The sequence below is a fragment of the Bombina bombina genome, chromosome 6 (assembly GCF_027579735.1).
Source record: "Bombina bombina isolate aBomBom1 chromosome 6, aBomBom1.pri, whole genome shotgun sequence".
In the NCBI taxonomy this organism is placed as follows: Eukaryota; Metazoa; Chordata; class Amphibia; order Anura; family Bombinatoridae; genus Bombina; species Bombina bombina.
The window spans coordinates 81,523,696-81,543,303 of record NC_069504.1 but is presented as its reverse complement, the minus strand read 5'-3'; the positions used below and the strand labels follow the sequence as shown (position 1 = coordinate 81,543,303).

At 36.9% G+C, this 19,608-nt stretch overlaps 1 protein-coding gene across 1 annotated transcript in view; it reads left to right on the top strand.

Moving 5' to 3' along the window:
- The window catches only part of CDNF (cerebral dopamine neurotrophic factor), a 76,430-nt gene extending 57,351 nt beyond the window's left edge, over positions 1-19,079 (top strand). The window contains exons 3-4 of the mRNA XM_053716499.1: positions 1,562-1,703; positions 18,700-19,079. Of these exons, the coding sequence (XP_053572474.1) occupies positions 1,562-1,703; positions 18,700-18,878 (321 nt within the window). The 3' untranslated portion in view covers positions 18,879-19,079. The remainder of the gene's footprint in view (positions 1-1,561; positions 1,704-18,699) is intronic.
- The last annotated feature ends 529 nt before the right edge of the window (positions 19,080-19,608 follow it).

The window sequence follows — 19,608 nt, the reverse complement described above, 5'->3', positions numbered from 1 at the left end:
GTTCCTTGAAAGGACAAATCTCTGCTCTTTCTGTTCTTTTTCACAGAAAGATTGCTAATCTTCCTGATATTCATTGTTTTGTACAGGCTTTGGTTCGTATTAAACCTGTCATTAAATCAATCTCTCCTCCTTGGAGTCTTAATTTAGTTCTGAGGGCTTTACAAGCCCCTCCGTTTGAACCTATGCATTCTCTGGACATTAAATTACTTTCTTGGAAAGTTTTTTTCCTTTTGGCCATCTCTTCTGCTAGAAGAGTTTCTGAGTTATCTGCTCTTTCTTGTGAATCTCCTTTTCTGATTTTTCATCAGGATAAGGCAGTATTGCGGACTTCATTTAAATTTTTACCTAAGGTTGTAAATTCTAACAACATTAGTAGAGAAATTGTTGTTCCTTCATTGTGTCCTAATCCTAAGAATTCAAAGGAGAGATCTTTACATTCTTTGGATGTAGTAAGAGCTTTGAAATATGTTGAAGCTACTAAAGATTTTAGAAAGACTTCTAGTCTATTTGTTATCTTTTCTGGGTCCAGAAAAGGTCAGAAGGCCTCTGCCATTTCTTTGGCGTCGTGGTTAAAGTCTTTGATTCATCATGCTTATGTGGAGTCAGGTAAATCCCCGCCTCAAAGAATTACGGCTCATTCTACTAGGTCAGTTTCTACTTCCTGGGCATTTAGGAATGAAGCTTCTGTTGATCAGATTTGCAAAGCAGCAACTTGGTCTTCTTTGCATACTTTTACTAAATTCTACCATTTTGATGTGTTTTCTTCTTCTGAAGCAGTTTTTGGTAGAAAAGTACTTCAGGCAGCTGTTTCAGTTTGATTCTTCTGCTTATAATTTCAGTTTTTTTCATTATTAAGATTAAAACTTTTTGTTTTGGGTTGTGGATTATTTTTCAGCGGAATTGGCTGTCTTTATTTTATCCCTCCCTCTCTAGTGACTCTTGCGTGGAAGTTCCACATCTTGGGTATTTATTATCCCATACGTCACTAGCTCATGGACTCTTGCTAATTACATGAAAGAAAACATAATTTATGTAAGAACTTACCTGATAAATTAATTTCTTTCATATTAGCAAGAGTCCATGAGACCCACCCCTTTTTTGTGGTGGTTATGATTTTTTTGTATAAAGCACAATTATTCCAATTCCTTATTTTTGATGCTTTCGCTCCTTTCTTATCACCCCACTTCTTGGCTATTCGTTAAACTGAATTGTGGGTGTGGTGAGGGGTGTATTTATAGGCATTTTGAGGTTTGGGAAACTTTGCCCCTCCTGGTAGGAATGTATATCCCATACGTCACTAGCTCATGGACTCTTGCTAATATGAAAGAAATGAATTTATCAGGTAAGTTCTTACATAAATTATGTTATGTGTTTAAGTATTTTTTATATTTGTGTTCTATACAGCACAGTCTCTATAAACTGTTTTAGTAGAAAGTAACCTCACCAGAAATCATAATTTTAAATTTCCCTATTTATGCCACCTTTCTACAGCCATATTTCATATACAGTTTATTTAATTGTGAAACTTCCACTGGCGCCCCATAACACAGCTCTTTCTCAGTGTTATTACTTAGGAGCCACTAGTGATGCGGCTACAAAGATTTTGACTGAAGTCACACGTCCTATGAGTGCACATGTTCCTGTTCACAAAATCTGTGAGAAGCTTTGGAAGATAGACATGCAGATTTGTGAGCTGAAATATGGTAAGCCTGCAAATGGCGAAGGGTAACATTGTCCATTGCATCCTTCTTAACAAATTTACCGGTTTTCAGAGGGACAATTAAAAAAACCTGTACTCATTTATTTATATTCTGTTTATATCACTCCGAAATCGGAAGGATGTCAGCATGAAAGAAGTTATCAATTATTGCAATGTCATTATTAACATTTTTGGCCATCATCAAAATTATAGTTGAAGAAATATTTTAGATAAACAAATTTTTCCTTGTTTATCCTATTTATGTGCCCATTCTTTATTTCTGTGCTTCCCTTCTCTACTCCTTTCTCTGTGTGACCTCTGATCTCTTCTTAGTGTTAGAGCATGTCATTTAATTACTATTTTGGCCCGTTAACTAGTTTTGAGCCTGTCGGGTAATGTGCATTGCCATTTAATCACCTATGTTACAACTGATTATTTAAATAGTGGCACCAAAATGGCGCTAAACAAAAACAGAGCACTTGAAATTGAACTACACCTCTGGTTTTCAATCCTGTCCTCGGTCCTCCCCAGCGGGTTTTCGCGATTACCTTGGATGAGAGCATGTAAAATAATCATGTTTACTAATCAGCTGATTATTTAACCTGTGCTCCAGTTAAGATTTCCTGAAAATGTCTGTTAGTGAGGCCTGAGGACAGGTTTTGAAAATTATACTGAGGATTTCAGCAGAAAATGGAGATCCTAATTTTATAGGCAACTGGAGATATTTTGTCAGTAATGACAAAAGGACCTTTCCATGATGGAAGAAATTTCTTCTCCTTAACCTGATCTCTTCCAAAGTTATAAAGATAAACTTTATCATTTATTTCATATTCCTTTTTGGACGTTATGAGATCTTAATAGGTTTAAGTGGCAGTTGCGGACTTCTCTATGTTCCTTTGAGCAAAGGCATATTGCAGATGCTTTCTTAGGTTCTCCACATATTGATGTGTATTGGCGGCATTTATCAAGTTCTGGTCTGATGTACGGTACAATAGATGTTGAGGTAGAACCATTCTTCTACCTGTCATCCATTCAAAAGGTGATCTTAGTACCACTACTTGGAGTTGCTCTTAATGCCATTAGGACTAGAGGTAATCTTACATCCCAGTCTTTACCTGTTTCACTGAAAAACCTTTTGAGGATTTTCACAATGGACTGGTTGTAATGCTCTACACCACCACTTGAGGCAGCTCTATATGCAATATGGAGCTTTCTTTTGACCCCTAGTATTTTCCACATTTTGGTCATCCGCTAGTGAAGTGGATCCCCCGATCGGATTTAATTCTCTGGGGCAAACCAAATCTGGAAAACACATTGATGAGCAATGCTGCACATGTTTCCGCACTATTAGGTGCACTGATGCACTCTACCCATTTAGTGAACAGGCATGTCACTTAACATGTATCTGTTACCTCTAGATGACTGGACCAATAAAATCAATTTGTATATCTGACCATGGAATTACCATCCCCCTTTTCTGCAATGGCACTCTATGCGTTGGCGCAGTGGGTTGGATCTGTGGACAGATTAAACAACCTTGACAGTAGGTTTGAACATTCTTCAACATATGCACCCAATATTTCATACGTCAATTTGGCACCACAATGGCCAGATGTGGGAGCATCATGGGCATGTTGAAGCATAAGACTTTGTAGGTACCACCCATTGTTGGATGCCAGTTTTTGGAGGTTCTAATTAACAAACCATCCTGTAACTTGAATTGTGATTTGGACTTCATTAAGATTCTAAGATCTTTCTTACCAATACCGTCCTCTTTTGAGATGGGGTTGTTTTCAGGATCTTCTATGTGTTTTTTGAAGATACCTATAATGGGTCTTCTTTTTGACTAGTGATCAGGTCCTCACTAGGAGAATACTGACTCCATTGTACCAGGTTAGGCTCATTTTGTTTAGCCTGGTTTCTGGTAATGGCTTCTACCTGAATTGCACCCATTAAGTGGTTGATATTAAGGAGTTCTCCAGTTATGGCTCCTTGTTTGGCTAATAAATCTGCAAGATCATTGCCTTCCTTATCAGGACCCTGAATTCTGGAATGACCTTTGGTCTTTTTCCAGTGTATGGTTAAACCATTGGACACTGATAGATTATCAAGCTTGCAGAACAACTTGCCATGTTTGATTGGTTTGTTGTTTTCTGCATGCCATTTATTTTCCAAGTTGGCAGGTATTCAACAAAACTGTCAAGCACATAATTTGAGTCAGTAATGATCACAAATTCATGAATACCTTTTTCAATAGCCATCTCAATGGTTTTTAGAACAGCAGTTAGTTCAGTTATGTCTAGTGTGAGGTATGCTGGACCGCTCATAATTAATAGGTCTTTTTACTTGTGACCAAATTACATTCTTTATGCAATCAATTATGGTGCTTAATCGTTTCAGGAGATCACTACCAATTATTAAACGATCAGTTGGCAGATCCACTATAATGACCGGGTGCCTTATTACCCTGTTCCCTAGCTTTAGCTTTAACCATGCAGTACCCCAGACTATGAGAGAGTCGCCCCAACACCTATTAGTGAACCATTAAATCCCCTGAGTTTAGGCTTGTGAGGCGTTATTTAGCTCATTTAGCTGTGTAGTACCTGTGTGATAAAATCCAGATCAATCCAGTATCAATTAATCCCATGATATGTTTGGAAACTGAATCCTGGAGCTCAGCTAATAAATAATATCTCCCTGCAGTTTCTACCATTTCACACATAAAATTAGCATGATTAAACATTTTTGCGCTTTGCCACAAGTTATCTGAATCCGCCACATTACCTGATGCAGGAGAATTTTCACTTACACCTTTCACTTCCTCTATAATTGGGATGACTGGGTTCCTGTGTACTGCATTTGTGGGAATAAGGTTAGAGGGAAAACTGCAAAAGAAAAGGTTTGTTAGAGCTTCCAGGCTGAGGCTGCCCGTCATTTCCGCTAAACTGTCCGTTTCTGGGCTGTAGGGAGAGAACATGATTAGTACCATTATTGACATTTATCATTTCATTTGGTATATCTCTCCCCTTTCCCTCCCTATTTATGACTGTGCCCGTGGCCCACTTCTGGCCACTGGCTGTACCCCTAAAAAAGGATTATTAGGGTGTTGAGCCGTCAAAGCTTGACTCATATTAGTAAATTTAACTGCATACTGAGTTGGCCCACTTGATTATACAATTTTTACCCATGGACCGATTTTTTTGATATCCCAGGGTATTGATTCCTGGATCCTTGGGATCCCTCAGAATCATAGCTATTGTTTCTATTACGACATGGTTGTCTTTGGGGTTCAACTTGTTCAGCGTTAATATCTTGGGGAGCACTATTTACTTAGGGTGTCTGGTTACCATGAGAGTATTTTCACCACTTTTGGTATTTATTTTTACGGGGATACCGATTTACCTTGTGGGTATTCATGTCTTTGGGGATAACTATTTATCTGGCTATGCCCCCCATTTTGAGTATATTCTCTCTGCACCTCAGGCCTTGTTGGGGAAGGGGCAGAGTTAAAACTTTGTGGGGGCTAGGTGACACCCTAGTTTCTGCCACAATTTTAGGGCTGGGCCTTGGTTCCCTTTTAAGCCCCTAGTCACCGGACTGCTGAATAGAGTATAACTTTGAACTCTCTTTGATCAACCAGTCCAATGAGCAGTTCTCATCAAAATCTATAGCCAAATTAATTTTGATGTGTGAGGGTAGTGCTTCATAAAACAGATTCACAAATTCTGAGCTTTCAAATATTGGGGAAGTCTTCGGCCATACTGTACGCACTTTTTAGTGCAGAAAGGAATTCTATAGGGCTTTGATTCGTGCCACATTTCAACCTGTATACGGCTATTTTAGCGGCTGTTTTCGTCCGATTTTGCCTGAATTCCTTTTTGCACTGTTGCTTTGTTTCACTCCAGGAATGAATATTCATATCCTTTAGTGAAGCAAAGAACTTTACCCTCAAATACCCAGGGCAGAAATTTAATTTCTGACTGCTCACTATTAACATTCATTATGGATAAAGCATTTTCATCGGCCTCTAAGTGGTCAATTATAGAATTGGTTCCCTTGTTGAAAAATTTAGGTACTGCACCACTTAAAGTAATTATTTTAGGGGTGTCATATACCTTATTAGATGTATCTTGGGCCTTCCTAGGGACCTTATTTTTGGGGCTGGAGCACCCCCTATCTGCCCTACTTTTACTATGGGGAGACCCCTTACGTACATTAGTATTATATGGGCTATCTGGATAGCTGGCTCTGCCCTCTGACTCACTACTAGAGCTGCCCTCCCTCTGAAGTATAGCAGTTCCCTGAATTTATAACATGAGTTTACCTCTGACCCAATCAACGTCCTTTGTATAAATTCTTCCCTAATGTTCTGCAGTTTATTTCTCATAAATTCTTTTAGGGTTTTTAAAATACCTGCATTATTATTTTCATTATTTTTACTACTTATGGAGGGGGGTTCATTATGGCGACACTGTTTTTTTAATTCACTTAACTCTTTCTGGCTCTGTGCGATTTGTTTATTCAAATGTTCTATTTGGGCTACTAAATTTTGGTTATGCTCTTGGAAGGTGCCCATGTCTTGTTTAAATGTAATTTCGTGTTTAGCTATTTCTAAATTTTCTTCGCACTTGCGTGATGAGCGAATTTAATCTTCTAGCTCCTGTAACTGAAACTTCTTTTCTATAAGGTGGGTGGATATTTCATCAATAATGCATATTACAAGGGGCCACTATTTGAGTATTAGTTTATCACGCTTTTTAACATTTTTGCATTGATTAATTTTTAATTCCTGGATCAACTCACTTTTTTCATTCCACCTTTCATTATCAATAGCAATATTTTTGGCCTTAATTGCAAGCATTCCAATATAATCATTTAAATCACCCGCAATCTTAAATTTATGTTTTATGTGGCCTATAGCGTCCATTTTAAGGACGTTGCCCTTAGTGAGTGGCGAATCTTGGGGACAAATTTCGATACCGAGTATAGATTCATTTAATTAACTTCTAGTAACAGACATTATTATTTTGGCTTAGTATTTGGTTAAATTAAAACACTAATACAATTTTGACCAACGAGAATTTTTTTTTTTTTAAAATATTACAAAAAAAATCATTCTATCATCATATATCATTTGTTTTTTAATTTACTACAAAATATGATATCAATGTGATAAAGATAATAATCTTCTGCAGTGCCTCCAAATTATGTTAGTATATGACTAGGTTACAAAATTATTATTTATTATCTTAGCAGTAACCTCCAATAAAATGTTGTATATATTATCTCAGCAGCTGTCAACCAATAAAATGTATATACTTAATAATATATTAAAATAAATATTTATTCCTTAATTCTAGATTAGTTACCTTTTTATAGACACCTTGAATTATATTTATGTAGAAACTAGATTATGAACCAATTATATATCTATGCTGTTACAATATTCTTTACAAAGCAAACCAAAATATATCTCTAAAATTAACCTTACTCACAATGAATCACATTAAAATACCCCAAATGATAATACCAGAATAGTCTATAATTAGCCAATAACTCTAATGCTGAACTTATAACCATCAGAGAAATTGTATATTAACACAATAACCAATTTATATGCAATTTCGCAATAATTAAGATTGACTTATAATACAAATTATTTTCTAGCAAATAAAATTATTTAGCATTAATATGACTAGTTCTAAACTACACCAGGCTATGGAACATAGATTTAAAATACAAAGTACCTCTTTAAAGTGCCGGCTTCAATTAAATTATAGCTTTAGAATACCTTGATTTAAATATTAAAAATATCGAGCAACCGTATACATTACCACATAACCAGATGAGTGTTCAGCTTCCAGAGTTTCTTGTGGGTCATATAAGAAGGATTTAGTCCACTATTGCAAGGATACAGGCCTCAAATTGTTATCTTTCCTATTTTAAGAAAGTGCCCCAAAATTGCAGAGAAGATACTTTGCACAAGTCTGTGTTTTCTCTCTCAGTCAAAGTGATTCTCCCTCTTTGAGTCTGTCTGCTTGAGTCTCCCTTTGTCTAGTGTGTGGCAAAATTTTTCCAATGATAAACCACTCCTCCTTTTCTTTAATCATTCCCACAGAATATTGGATATGCCCTGACCGAAGCTTGTCCCTCATAGGGGTATATTTGGGCAATGCTTCCCTGAGCAGCCAACTACCTTTTGGTTGCAATGCCATTTGTATTCCATCGGGGGCAGCAGACAAAGAAAAATAGTTTAATTATCAAAGTGCTACAGAAAATTCAGCTTCTTATATATATATATTTTATGTATATTTAATATACTCATTATTTTCTGATATTAATAAATTCATCTGGTCCACATATCTGAGACTAATACTATTTAATCTGAGTATTTTCATACTAAACATGAGGTATTTGAAGAAACTGCATTTAATAATCACATTTTCATGAGTGTACTAGTAGTATGAATCAATAAAATATATTTGTTTATCTGTCTTATTTTGTATATCAGTTAATTTGATATACTGGTACATATTTCATTTCCTAGTTACCATCTTATATCATATATAGATGAACATTTTAATTATTTATCAATACATGTCTTAATAGTGTTTAAGTTATGGGCTCAAAGTCTATGATGCCTTTATATGTTAACTTATAGTATCTTCTGTAAGGCTTATTAGATTTATGGAAAACAAGGAAAAATGTATTTATTTTGAAATAATTTAGAACATTCCAAATTCACCATAGTTACTTATCCACTATAATATATTTACCAAAAACAATATCATATCTATTTATTTATACATATTATTTGGACAGTCTGAGGCACATATTGAATATTTGAAAACTATATAGATACATTGTCTAAACTTTAAATCTTCAAGATTCTTATGATTTCAAAGGAGACATGTTTTAAAGTAGATTTCTTTGCTATTCTATGGAGACGTGACGTCTGAACTTTGTGTATTTGAAGTCAGTATGGGACAATTTAACACCTAGATGATAAGAGCTACATCCTCTGAGATTCAGCTAGCTTAAAAGATCACTTCAGACTGAGCAACTGCTCCTTCAGATAGGAAAACTCCTTATACAGGCTTCCTTTGAAGTAGAAAATTGAGAGATCCTAAGTTTACAAGTGTCTATTTCTTTGTTCTAGAATTCTGTGTTTCAAAGCAAAGAGGGGGTAGATATCACCTATTCCAGCGTTTGTTCACAATGCAGCCAATTCATGCAGTAATAAAGCTCCCTATATGTATGGATTTGATATTTGTGCCCATAGCTTCCAATGATATCTCACCTTTTACGTGACAGATTCTTGGTTTGTTTAAATAGTGTCCTCCAACTTTTAGCTTCTCTTTTCCCAGCGTGTAACAAATGGCAGTAAGAAGTTATCTGCTGCACATAGCAGCCTTCCGAGAAAGTACCAGGCAGCCTCTGATCACCTGTGCCATGAAGCATATTTGTTTGTATGGTGTAAGATTTCTAGTGTATTTAATTTTTTATTGGGATCAGATGTGCGGACATGATAAAGATGGCATATTGTAACTTCTTTTAGGTATTTCCATACACATAGGGTAGTGGTTGTTGTTGTTAAAGATTCAAAGTTCCTTCTATGCTGATAAAGCACCTAAAGCTATTTGCTCTAGCAAGATCATTTTGTCAGTACTGCTAGATCCATTAAAGGGATATGAAAACATTTCTTCTGTGTTTCAGACAGAACATACCATTTTAAAATAGTTTTCAAATTTGCTTCTTTCCCATGATATTCTGTGTTGAAGAGATACCTAGGTAGGCATCTGAAGCACTACATGGCAGGAAATAGTGCTGCCATTTAGTGCTCTTGCAAATGGCTGCCATATAGTGCTCCAGAAAATGGCTTTTCTTGCTTTTCAACAAAAGATATCAAGAGAACCAATAAAAAACAATAAAAATGATAATATAAGTAAATTAGAAAGTTATTTAAAATCACATATTCGATCTGAACCACGAAAGAAAAATTGTGGTTTTCATATCCCTTTAAAACATTTGAGAAGGCAAATTTTAGCTTGAGAGATGTTTTTTCTTTTTTTTATAATTATGCAGGTTCTGGATGTGAAAGAGCTACAAATATATTACAAATAATTATCAAAAAGCCCCCAAATATTTTGTCATTTTATCCATGCTGGCAAGCTTTTGATTACCAGGCCCTATATCTTAAATCTGCTTAGGGAGGTTAGATTTATTTTAGTTTGGCTTATTTAGATATCTATGATTACGGCTCTATGCTGAAACGCGGTAGACCAGTCCTCCTGTTTTGTATCTCCAGCTTTTAATTCCATGGATTGAATGCTTTCACTCACATTTGGACAAGACTCCGGACTTCTTCATTTTTTTTTTTCTATTGTATTTTCAGAGCAGGCTATCATTCTTTTGTAACATCTTTTGTTTAAGCTGCAGCATTGCACTACAAGGTGCTAGCTGAACACATCAAGTGAGCAAAAGCTAGCTCCTATTAGTCCATTGCTGCTCCTGAGACTACCTAAGTATGTTTTTCTACAAAGGAGTAGCAAATTAGATAATATAAGTAAGTTGTTTGTAATCATATGCTCTATCTGAATCATGAACGTTTAATTGCAACTTTAGTGACCCTTTAAGGGCTTTCAATGGTGTTTGTTTTGGGATGTTAGTTATTAGGGGTTAGACAGTGATGGTATTGTAAAGTGGCATTGGTATTAGTAGTACATTTGTGATTAGGTTCTCATGTGGGAGTTGTGATGGGATGGTTTCATGTAGAGGGTATTGAAATGAGGGGAGTGCATTTTACAGACACATGTACTGTAGAAGGCACTGAAGTCAACGCCTTTTGGAATCAATATTCAATTAATGGTCTGGTACCTCAGTATTATGGACACAATATTTTATAAATTAACCTTAACTCAAAATGAATCACTTATTAAATATATTATTGAGCGCCAGTGGGTTCACGCTAGTCACATGACTAGACTACAACAATTATTTGTGCTGTGGCTTTTTATCCCTCTCTCTCTCTGATACACTGAAGAATTAATTATTAATTATAAAGAGAGGTAACAAGACCCACTATTTAAGAAAGACTACAGCTATAGCACTCACAGGGTTAATTAAAATATATCAGTTCAGAGACTCAAGACAAATGTTATTTTATGCACATTATAACATGTAGCTGAGAAAAAGGGGAGGGGGAAAGTGGTAACACCACAGATATACAGGGATTAAACAGAATTAAAAATTATAACCTTTATTAAATAAATAAACAAACACTATTAAAATAGGAGAAGTGAATGCTAAAATCACTTAGGTACCTGCAATGTAATTCACAAAATACATAAAAGTAGTGTATAACCCAGAATCACTACAATATGTATATAATATAATAGCCAATGAGTAGCTGTAATAATGTGTCCAATGCTGGGGGACTCCTATATCTTGATATATAGATCACAGCTTCAGAGTGAGTATCTTACTCGTGTGTGTACGTCCACACCCTATAATATGGTTAATGCTGTCATCTAAGTAAGATAATCAAAGAGTAACGGTACTCTTAGGTAGTATGTGATCAGAGTATAAACCAAACTAAGAGTAATATAGTCAGCTGATCACACAGCAGATCTAATTTATGCTGCAGTACATGAGATCCAATAATATTAAGGTGTGTTGTGGGTGAGTGTCAGACAGCCGCTCAAACTTATCCACAGCTGACTATATTCCTCTTAGTTAGGTTTATACTCTGATTACAAACTACTTAAGAGTACCGTTACTCTTTGATTATCTTACTTGGATGACAGCATTAACCATATTATAGGGTGTGGACGTACACACTCCTAAGCACATGAGTAAGATACTCATGCTGGAGCTGTGATCTATATATCAAGATATAGGAGTCCTCCAGCATTGGACACAATATTACAGCTACTCATTGGCTATTATATTATATACATATTGCAGTGATTCTGGGTTATACACTACTTTCATTTATTTTGTGAATTACATTGCAGGTACCTAAGAATGATTTTAGCATTCACTTCTCCTATTTTAATAGTGTGTTTGTTTATTGAATAAAGGTTATAATTTTTAATTTAGTTTAATCCCTCTATATCTGTGGTGTTACCACTTCCCCCCTCCCATTTTTCTCAGCTACATGTTGTAATTGCGTAAGATAACATTTGTTTTGAGTCTCTGAACTGATATATTTTAATTAACCCGTGAGTGCTATAATTGAATATCGGATACCTGGAGACTCTCCTTTCACTTGCACCGCCGTTTCACACCAACCAGGCTCCTCCTCCCACACGTCCTCATCACGTACTCTCACAGAGTCACGTGGCTCTCACTTGCACAGCAAAAGCGATTAAGAAGGTTAGGGGCTGGGTTGGGGCAGCGCAGCAGGCACTTAGGAAACAAGTGCAAAGGCTTGAAGCCTATACTTCTATCTATCACACGTGTGGTGCGATAGATAGAAGTAAAAACCGCTTTTTTTTTTTTTTTTTTTTTTTTTTTTTTTTTTTTTTTTTTTTTTTACAAAATTGGACTGGAACTTTTTTGGCTGAATAAATATGATTTTTTTCGCTTAGGGGGTTCACGTGTGCATCTTCTCCTAAAGAGGAGCCTCCACTAGAGATTACACTAGCCAATGAATATTAAATTATGACTATAAATTACAGCTGCAGCTGTTCTATGCTATAAAGACTATTCAGCCAAAATCTATCAAAAATATTTAAAACAATAGCTAATACGATACAAGTTAACCAATTTGATTTTTATTCAGCTCTTTCAATCAGAACTGTTTCACCGTCGTATGAAAAGGTTTTGCACAAATCTGGAGGTGAATAGTAGGCCCAATTTTGTTTGCTCTTTTTGGTATAAAAAGTTTCCCATCAAAAGTTTGTCTCACAAAGACTATGTATTTCTAAGGCAGCAGGTCAGTCAGCAAGGCAAAGTAAGCAGCATCAGCCTCCTTCACCTCCTGTGCAAGGAGTTTTATATCCCAATCTCATTTCTAATCTCCCAATAAAATCTCTGATTATGCCCTTTGAGTCTGAGCTCACCTCTCATAGGTTACTGGGGAATGCCCTTGTAATTCAATCTCCACAATTGAATGTCTGTGGCCGCAATTCTCGCACTGGACAGCGGGGGGCACAGGCATCTGGAATGTAGCTTTGTTTGCAAATTCTTAACTGTATTTCAAAAAAATAAAATAAAAATAATATATATATATATATATATATATATATATATATTATTCTCAATATAATTTATTTTATGTAAGTGGCAAGAGTCCATGAACTAGTGACATATGGGATATACATTCCTTCCAGGAGGGGGCACAAAATGCCTATAAATACACCTCACCGATACTTCAGTTTTACAAACTTTTCTTTTGAGGATGGTGAAGCAAGTCATGCTTGATTTCTTCTGTGGAAGGAGCTTCTATGCATTTTGAAGCCCAATTCCTCTCACAGTACAGTGTTTGTCTGAGGGATGTGAATGGAGAATTGTTTGATGCCATGTTTTCACCTATGGGAAATCTATTTTAAGGCTCTCTGTAAAATCAGTCGTAAGGGATTCATCTGCCACCTCCCTTTATAGATCGACATTATACTCCTCTACCATTACCTCTGCTGATATGTTTCAGTACTGGTTTGGCTGTCTGCTATATGTGGATGGGTGTCTTCAGGTAAGTATATATCTTTTTAAGACATCCACATATGGATAGCGAGACCACTCTCCCGGATGTAAAGTCTGACGACTGAGATAATCTACTTCCCAATTGTCTACTCCTGGGATATGAATCGCATAAATTTGACAAGAGTTGGATTCCGCCCAAGAAAGTATCAGAGATACTTCTTTCATTGCTGTTTGACAAATGGATTTGCATTTAGCAATGGTCAAAGCATTTTATTGAATACTGAAATATTGCATAGATTATATGTGTATGTGTGTGTGTATATACGTGTGTGTCTCTCAATTAAATATCACTCGGCAATACCTTGAAAGCAGATACCATGCTGCGATGGAGCGGTTTCATGCTTCAGTTTCAGTACTGTTAAAATCTGGTATAAGAAGATACCATAAGTCCATGTAAGAGAAACTCGACTGGAAAAAGTGCTTTTACAATCAATAAATTTAAACATTGTAACATATTTAAGTGACAATATAGTGATTGTGTAATCATGCCGAGCTAGCTCATGGAGGCCGATTTAACAAGGGCCGAATGGCCCCTGTTCCTGCGTGAGCATTCAGGCTCGCCGGAAACAGGAGTTAAGAAGCAGCGGTCTTAAGACTGCTGCTCCTTAATTCGTCCGGATGCTCTGAGCGTCGGACAGCAATCAACCCAATCAGATACGATCAGAATGATTGACACCCCCTTCTAGCAATCAGCAGGGGGCGGCATTGCACAAGCAGTTCACCAGAACTGCTTGTGCAATGCTAAATGAATTTGCAATGAAAAATAAATTTACACATATCCTACACTAGTGGGAGGTAGCTGATGATTGAAGCGTGCATACTTTTGTCTCTTGCGATTGGCTACTTAGATGTGTTCAGCTAGCTGCCAGTAGTGCAATGCTGTTCCTTTAGCAAAGGATAACAAGAGAATGAAGCATATTTGATAATAAAAGTACATTTGAAAGGTGTGTAAAATTGTTTGTTTTAGCCAAATCATGTATAGCAAGATTGGCGGCGCTGTAACACTTTAAAGGAATTGAAGCTGCCTACGTCCTCGGTCTCCAAGCTCTTCTCACCTCCAAAATAAAAGTTCACAATAGTATAGCAAATTCCATACAATTTGGTGGCGCAAATTCAGAGCATATTCACAAGATGTTAGTCAAAAGTCAGCCTTCTTTTTAAAACCATCAACAGGATGGCTATTTCAATAGCCTTTTTCAAGAGCAAAAGAAAAGAGCAGTATAAAACAAGCTTGTTTTATACTGCTCTTATCCTTTGCTCTTGAAAAAGGCTCTTGAAATAGCCGAAACGCATTGTGCTATATTTGAATAAGTTTTGAAGCTGCACATAAGGTAGTCCTGTGGTTTTAACCCCTTAATGACAGAGGATGTACCAGGTACGTCATAGAAAAAACTTCCCTTAATGACAATTGACGTACCTTGTACGTCCTCTGTTGTCTGAAGTGCTGGAAGCTATCATGATCAATATTGAGGCATCACTGCAATCCCCTATTTTACATACCGATGCAGTAAGGGCCACTCTGTGGCCCTCTCTGCATCGGCTATTGTTGTTAACAAATCCGTTGGTGGGTGGGAGCAGCTTTTGTAGTTATTATCCTGATGGTTATAGCCAAACCGATTTCACATTGTCGGTATTTCCTGCCCGGGTGGCGGTTGCGGATGGGGGGGGGCGGATGCGCGCGCAGGCAAAATATGCAAGCAAATGAAAAAAAAAGACCGATGTAGCTGGAGGGGATCTCAGTTATTTAGTAAGGGATCTGGGAGGGGGAGGGATGTAAGATCATTTAGGGGGGCCAGCTACACTACAGAAAACAAAATTCATATAAAAAAGTAAAAAAAAAACTATTTTGGGGGGCAAATTGGGTACTGGCAGGCAGCTGTTAGTACCCAAGATGGCGGCAAATAGGTAGAGGGGGAGGGTTAGAGAGATGTATGGGGGGGGGATCAGGGAGGTTGTGGGGTAAGGGGGGATCCATCACTGCAGACTGTATGAAAAAAAATAAAAAAAAATTATTTCAGTACTGGCAGACTTTCTGCCAGTACTTAAAGGGATACTAAACCCAATTTTTTTCTTTCATGATTCAGAGCATGATATTTTTAAGCACCTTTCTAATTTACTCCTATTATCAATTTTTCTTTGTTCTCATGCTATCTTGATTTGAAGAAGCAGTACAGTAAGCTTTAGAGCCGGACCATTTTTTGTTCAGCACCTGGGTAGCACTTGCTGATTTGTGGCTAAATGTAGCAAACCAATAAGGAAGCTCTACCAAGGTACTGAACTAAAAATGGGCTGGCTCCTAACCTTTAATTACTGCTTTTTCAAATCAAGATAACATGAGAACAAAGAAAAATTGATAATAGGAGTAAATTAGAAAGTTGCTTAAAAATGCATGCTCTATCTGAATCGTGAAAGAAAAAATGTTGGGTTAGTATCCCTTTAAGATGGCGGTGATAATTGTGAGGTGGGGGAGGGAGGAGAGCTGTTTGGGGGGGGATCAGGGGGTGGGATGTGTCAGGTGGGAGGCTGATCTCTTCACTAAAGCTAAAAATTAACCCTACAAGCTACCTAATTAACCCCTTAACTGCTGGGCATATTACAAGTGTGGTGCGCAGCAGTATTTAACGGCCTTATTATTACCAAAAAGCACCGCCAAAGCCATATATGTCTGCTATTTCTGAACAAAGGGGATCCCAGAGAAGCATTTACAACCATTTGTGCCATAATTGCACAAGCTGTTTGTAAATAATTTCAGTGAGAAACCTAAAATTGTGAAAAATTTATTTATTTATTTTTTTTATTTGATCTTATTTGGCGGTGAAATGGTGGCATGAAATATACCAAAATGGGCCTAGATCAATAATTTGGGTTGTCTACTACACTACAGCTAAAATTAAACCTAAAAGCTCCCTAATTAACCCCTTCAATGCTGGGCATAATACACGTGTGGTGTGCAGCGGCATTTAGCGGCCTTCTAATTACCAAAAAGCAACGCCGAAGCCATATATGTCTGCTATTTCTGAACAAAGGGGATCCCAGAGAAGTATTTACAACCATTTATGCTATAATTGCACAAGTTGTTTGTAAATAAATTCAGCGAGAAACCTAAAGTTTGTGAAAAAGTGAACTTTTTTTTTTTTTATTTGATCGCATTTGGCGGTGAAATGGTGGCATGAAATATACCAAAATGGGCCTAGATCAATGCTTTGGGATGTCTTCTAAATATAAATATACACATGTCAATGGCTATTCAGGGATTCCTGACAGATATCAGTGTTCCAATGTAACTAGCGCTAATTTTGAAAAAAAGCGGTTTGGAAATAGCAAAGTGCTACTTGTATTTATGGCCCTATAACTTGCAAAGAACATGTAAACATTGGGTATTTCTAAACTCGGGACAAAATTTAGAAACTATTTAGAATGGGTGTATTTTGGTGGTTGTAGATGTGTAACAGATTTTGGGGGTCAAAGTTAGAAAAAGTGTGTTTTTTTCAATTTTTTCCTCATATTTTATATATTTTTATAGTAAATTATAAGATATGATGAAAATAATGGTATCTTTTGAAAGTCCATTTAATGGCGAGAAAAACTGTATATAATATATGTGGGTACAGTAAATGAGTAAGAGGAAAATTACAGCTAAACACAGACACTGCAGAAATTAAAAATAGCCATTGTCATTAAGGGTAAGAAAATTGAAAAAACGGTCCTGTCATTAAGGGGTTAAATAAAGGCTGCCTTTTACTACCATCTTATGAGTATGCTCTGAATTTGCGCCACCAAATTGTATGGAATTTGCTACACTATTGTGAGCTTTTATTTTGGAGACGCGAAGAGCTAGGAAACTGAGGACGTGGACAGCTTCAATCCCTTTAAAGTGGTACAGCGCCGCCAATTTTGCTATACATGTGTCTACTATACATAGTTTGGGAGAACGGGGCTGGCAGCTCACACCTACAGGGAAGTGCTAACATCGTTTTAATACTTTATTTGCTATACTATTTACCAAATCATGACTGAAATTTTTGGGTTTTTCTGTCCCTTTAATGCAGGGGTGCCCACACTTTTTTGTGTTGGGATCTACTTTTCAAAAGACCAGCTCAACGAGATCTACCCACTAAAAATTGGCCGACTCCTAAGCTTACATTCCTGCTTTTTCAAATAAAGATACCAAGAGAATGAATAAAAATTGATAATAGGAGTACATTAGAAAGTTGTTTAAAATTGCATGTTCTATACCTGAATTATGAAAAAAAAATGTGTTTCATATCCCTTTAAGGTTGCATGATTTAGCAACACATGGATGTGCAACAGCATAAAGATACAGCAGTTTAATCATGACGACAAAAGAAGCACTGACTTTATTTTGGGTTAACAGTAGCAACTCCTTGTGCCATGTTACAAATTACTGCCACTGACTCCCTTTACTTTGTGCTGCGGGCTTGGTCTGATATGACCCAGTGAGGCTTACAGAAATAAATAAATAGCCCGCCAGGCAGATAATTTCTTAACAGGTCAACACCTTCATTTGCCAGACGTCAATCAGACTTGTTCCTTTAGCATAGCACAGCAGCCTCCGCATTTTTTTTTTTTTATCTATTGACGCTTACGCTCCTTACTATACCACCATATCCATTGGGAGAGTACTCACTCAACCATGCTTTTGATAGGCCAATCTTGTAGCACTTTTCGTGTCCGACCATCAGACTGTTTAATGACCCGCCCCTTCACACACTGCGGTAGATAAAGCGGTTGCCCTAGCAACCATACTCTTCTCACGCCCCAGTGTTGAGATTGTGTAACTTGACCACATCATTTTCATCACATCGGCCACATTCCACCAGCAGCACCTTCGTGATCTACCTATTGGGAATCCCTGCTTTAATGAATCGATATCATGTATACTAATACACATTTAAAGTGTCTCCGGTGGCCATTTCAAAGTGTCTTTCACATGTGCAATACAATAGAATGATTCCAACGAGACTATTGCAATCGTGTGAAATTTAAAAAATTGACCTTTTCAGACAGAAACAGAGCTGAAAAGGCCTAAGCCGATATATTGTGAACGTTTAACTATCATTTATCTACTTAAGATATTTGCCAGTCTCTTTGATAAGGCGATACAAACGCATATCACATTTTATTTGCATGTGGTTTATACATAATTATGTGATTTAGCAGTTTTCGGTTAACCCCTTAAGTGCCAGTTAGGGCAAAATATAAATTTATATTTTGCCCTGTTTAAAGTCTTTTGAATTTGATGGATTTTTTTTATTTACCCTCTTCTGTTACAGAAAAGAAATTGGACCTGGAATCTATAGATTTATCGAAGTTGAAGGTTGCAGAACTTAGGAAGATTCTGGATGGCTGGGGAGAAACCTGCGTTGCCTGCATAGAAAAAACAGACTTTGTGAATCTAATAAAGGAGCTGGCTCCAAAATATACAAATAGGAGCCAAAGAGCAGATCTTTAAATTCCTTCAAAGATGATGTCTAAGAGATACCTTAAAGGGGCAGTGTACTGTAAAAAAAAAAAATCCAGTGTGTTTGATTTGTTATACCAGCTGCAGAGTTTAAAATGTATGGAAAATTGCTCCTTTAAGTATATTTTGGTATATGAAATTGCTGTCCCTGCTAATTCAAACCACAACGCATTAAAATGGGTTAAGCTTCCAGGGAAAGTAGACCTTATTATCTTATCCCTTATCAAAATCACCTTCGTCTTATGTGTCTATAGACACTGAGACCAATACTTACAAAGAACAATGAAAAATTTACATTTCAATATCTTTGTTCAACCCCCACTGGGAATGCCATTTCTCTAAACCCTCTTTTTTTACATTCTAGAATACAAAAGATAGAGGGCGCCACATGGTGTAAATCAGCAGGTCACACCAAACAATAGTGTCAAACAGGAGTCAATCCTACTCATGTGATGAGAGGCACAGATGTGCTAAACAGGTAAGCCGGATCCAAATAGTCGTCAGACTCTCAGGCACAACTGAACCAGGGGTAATCCTCGTCACACCGTAGTAGGGAGTCCAGAGATTTTCACTTGAAGCCACAGAGGGCACCCAGCAGCCAGTCAGAAATCCAAGAAGAAATAAGATGCAGCAACGAGATAATATATGTGTAAAAGTTTTAATAAAATGCTTAAAACAGCAACACGTTTCCCAGTGACACAGCACCGTTTCCTCATGCTAG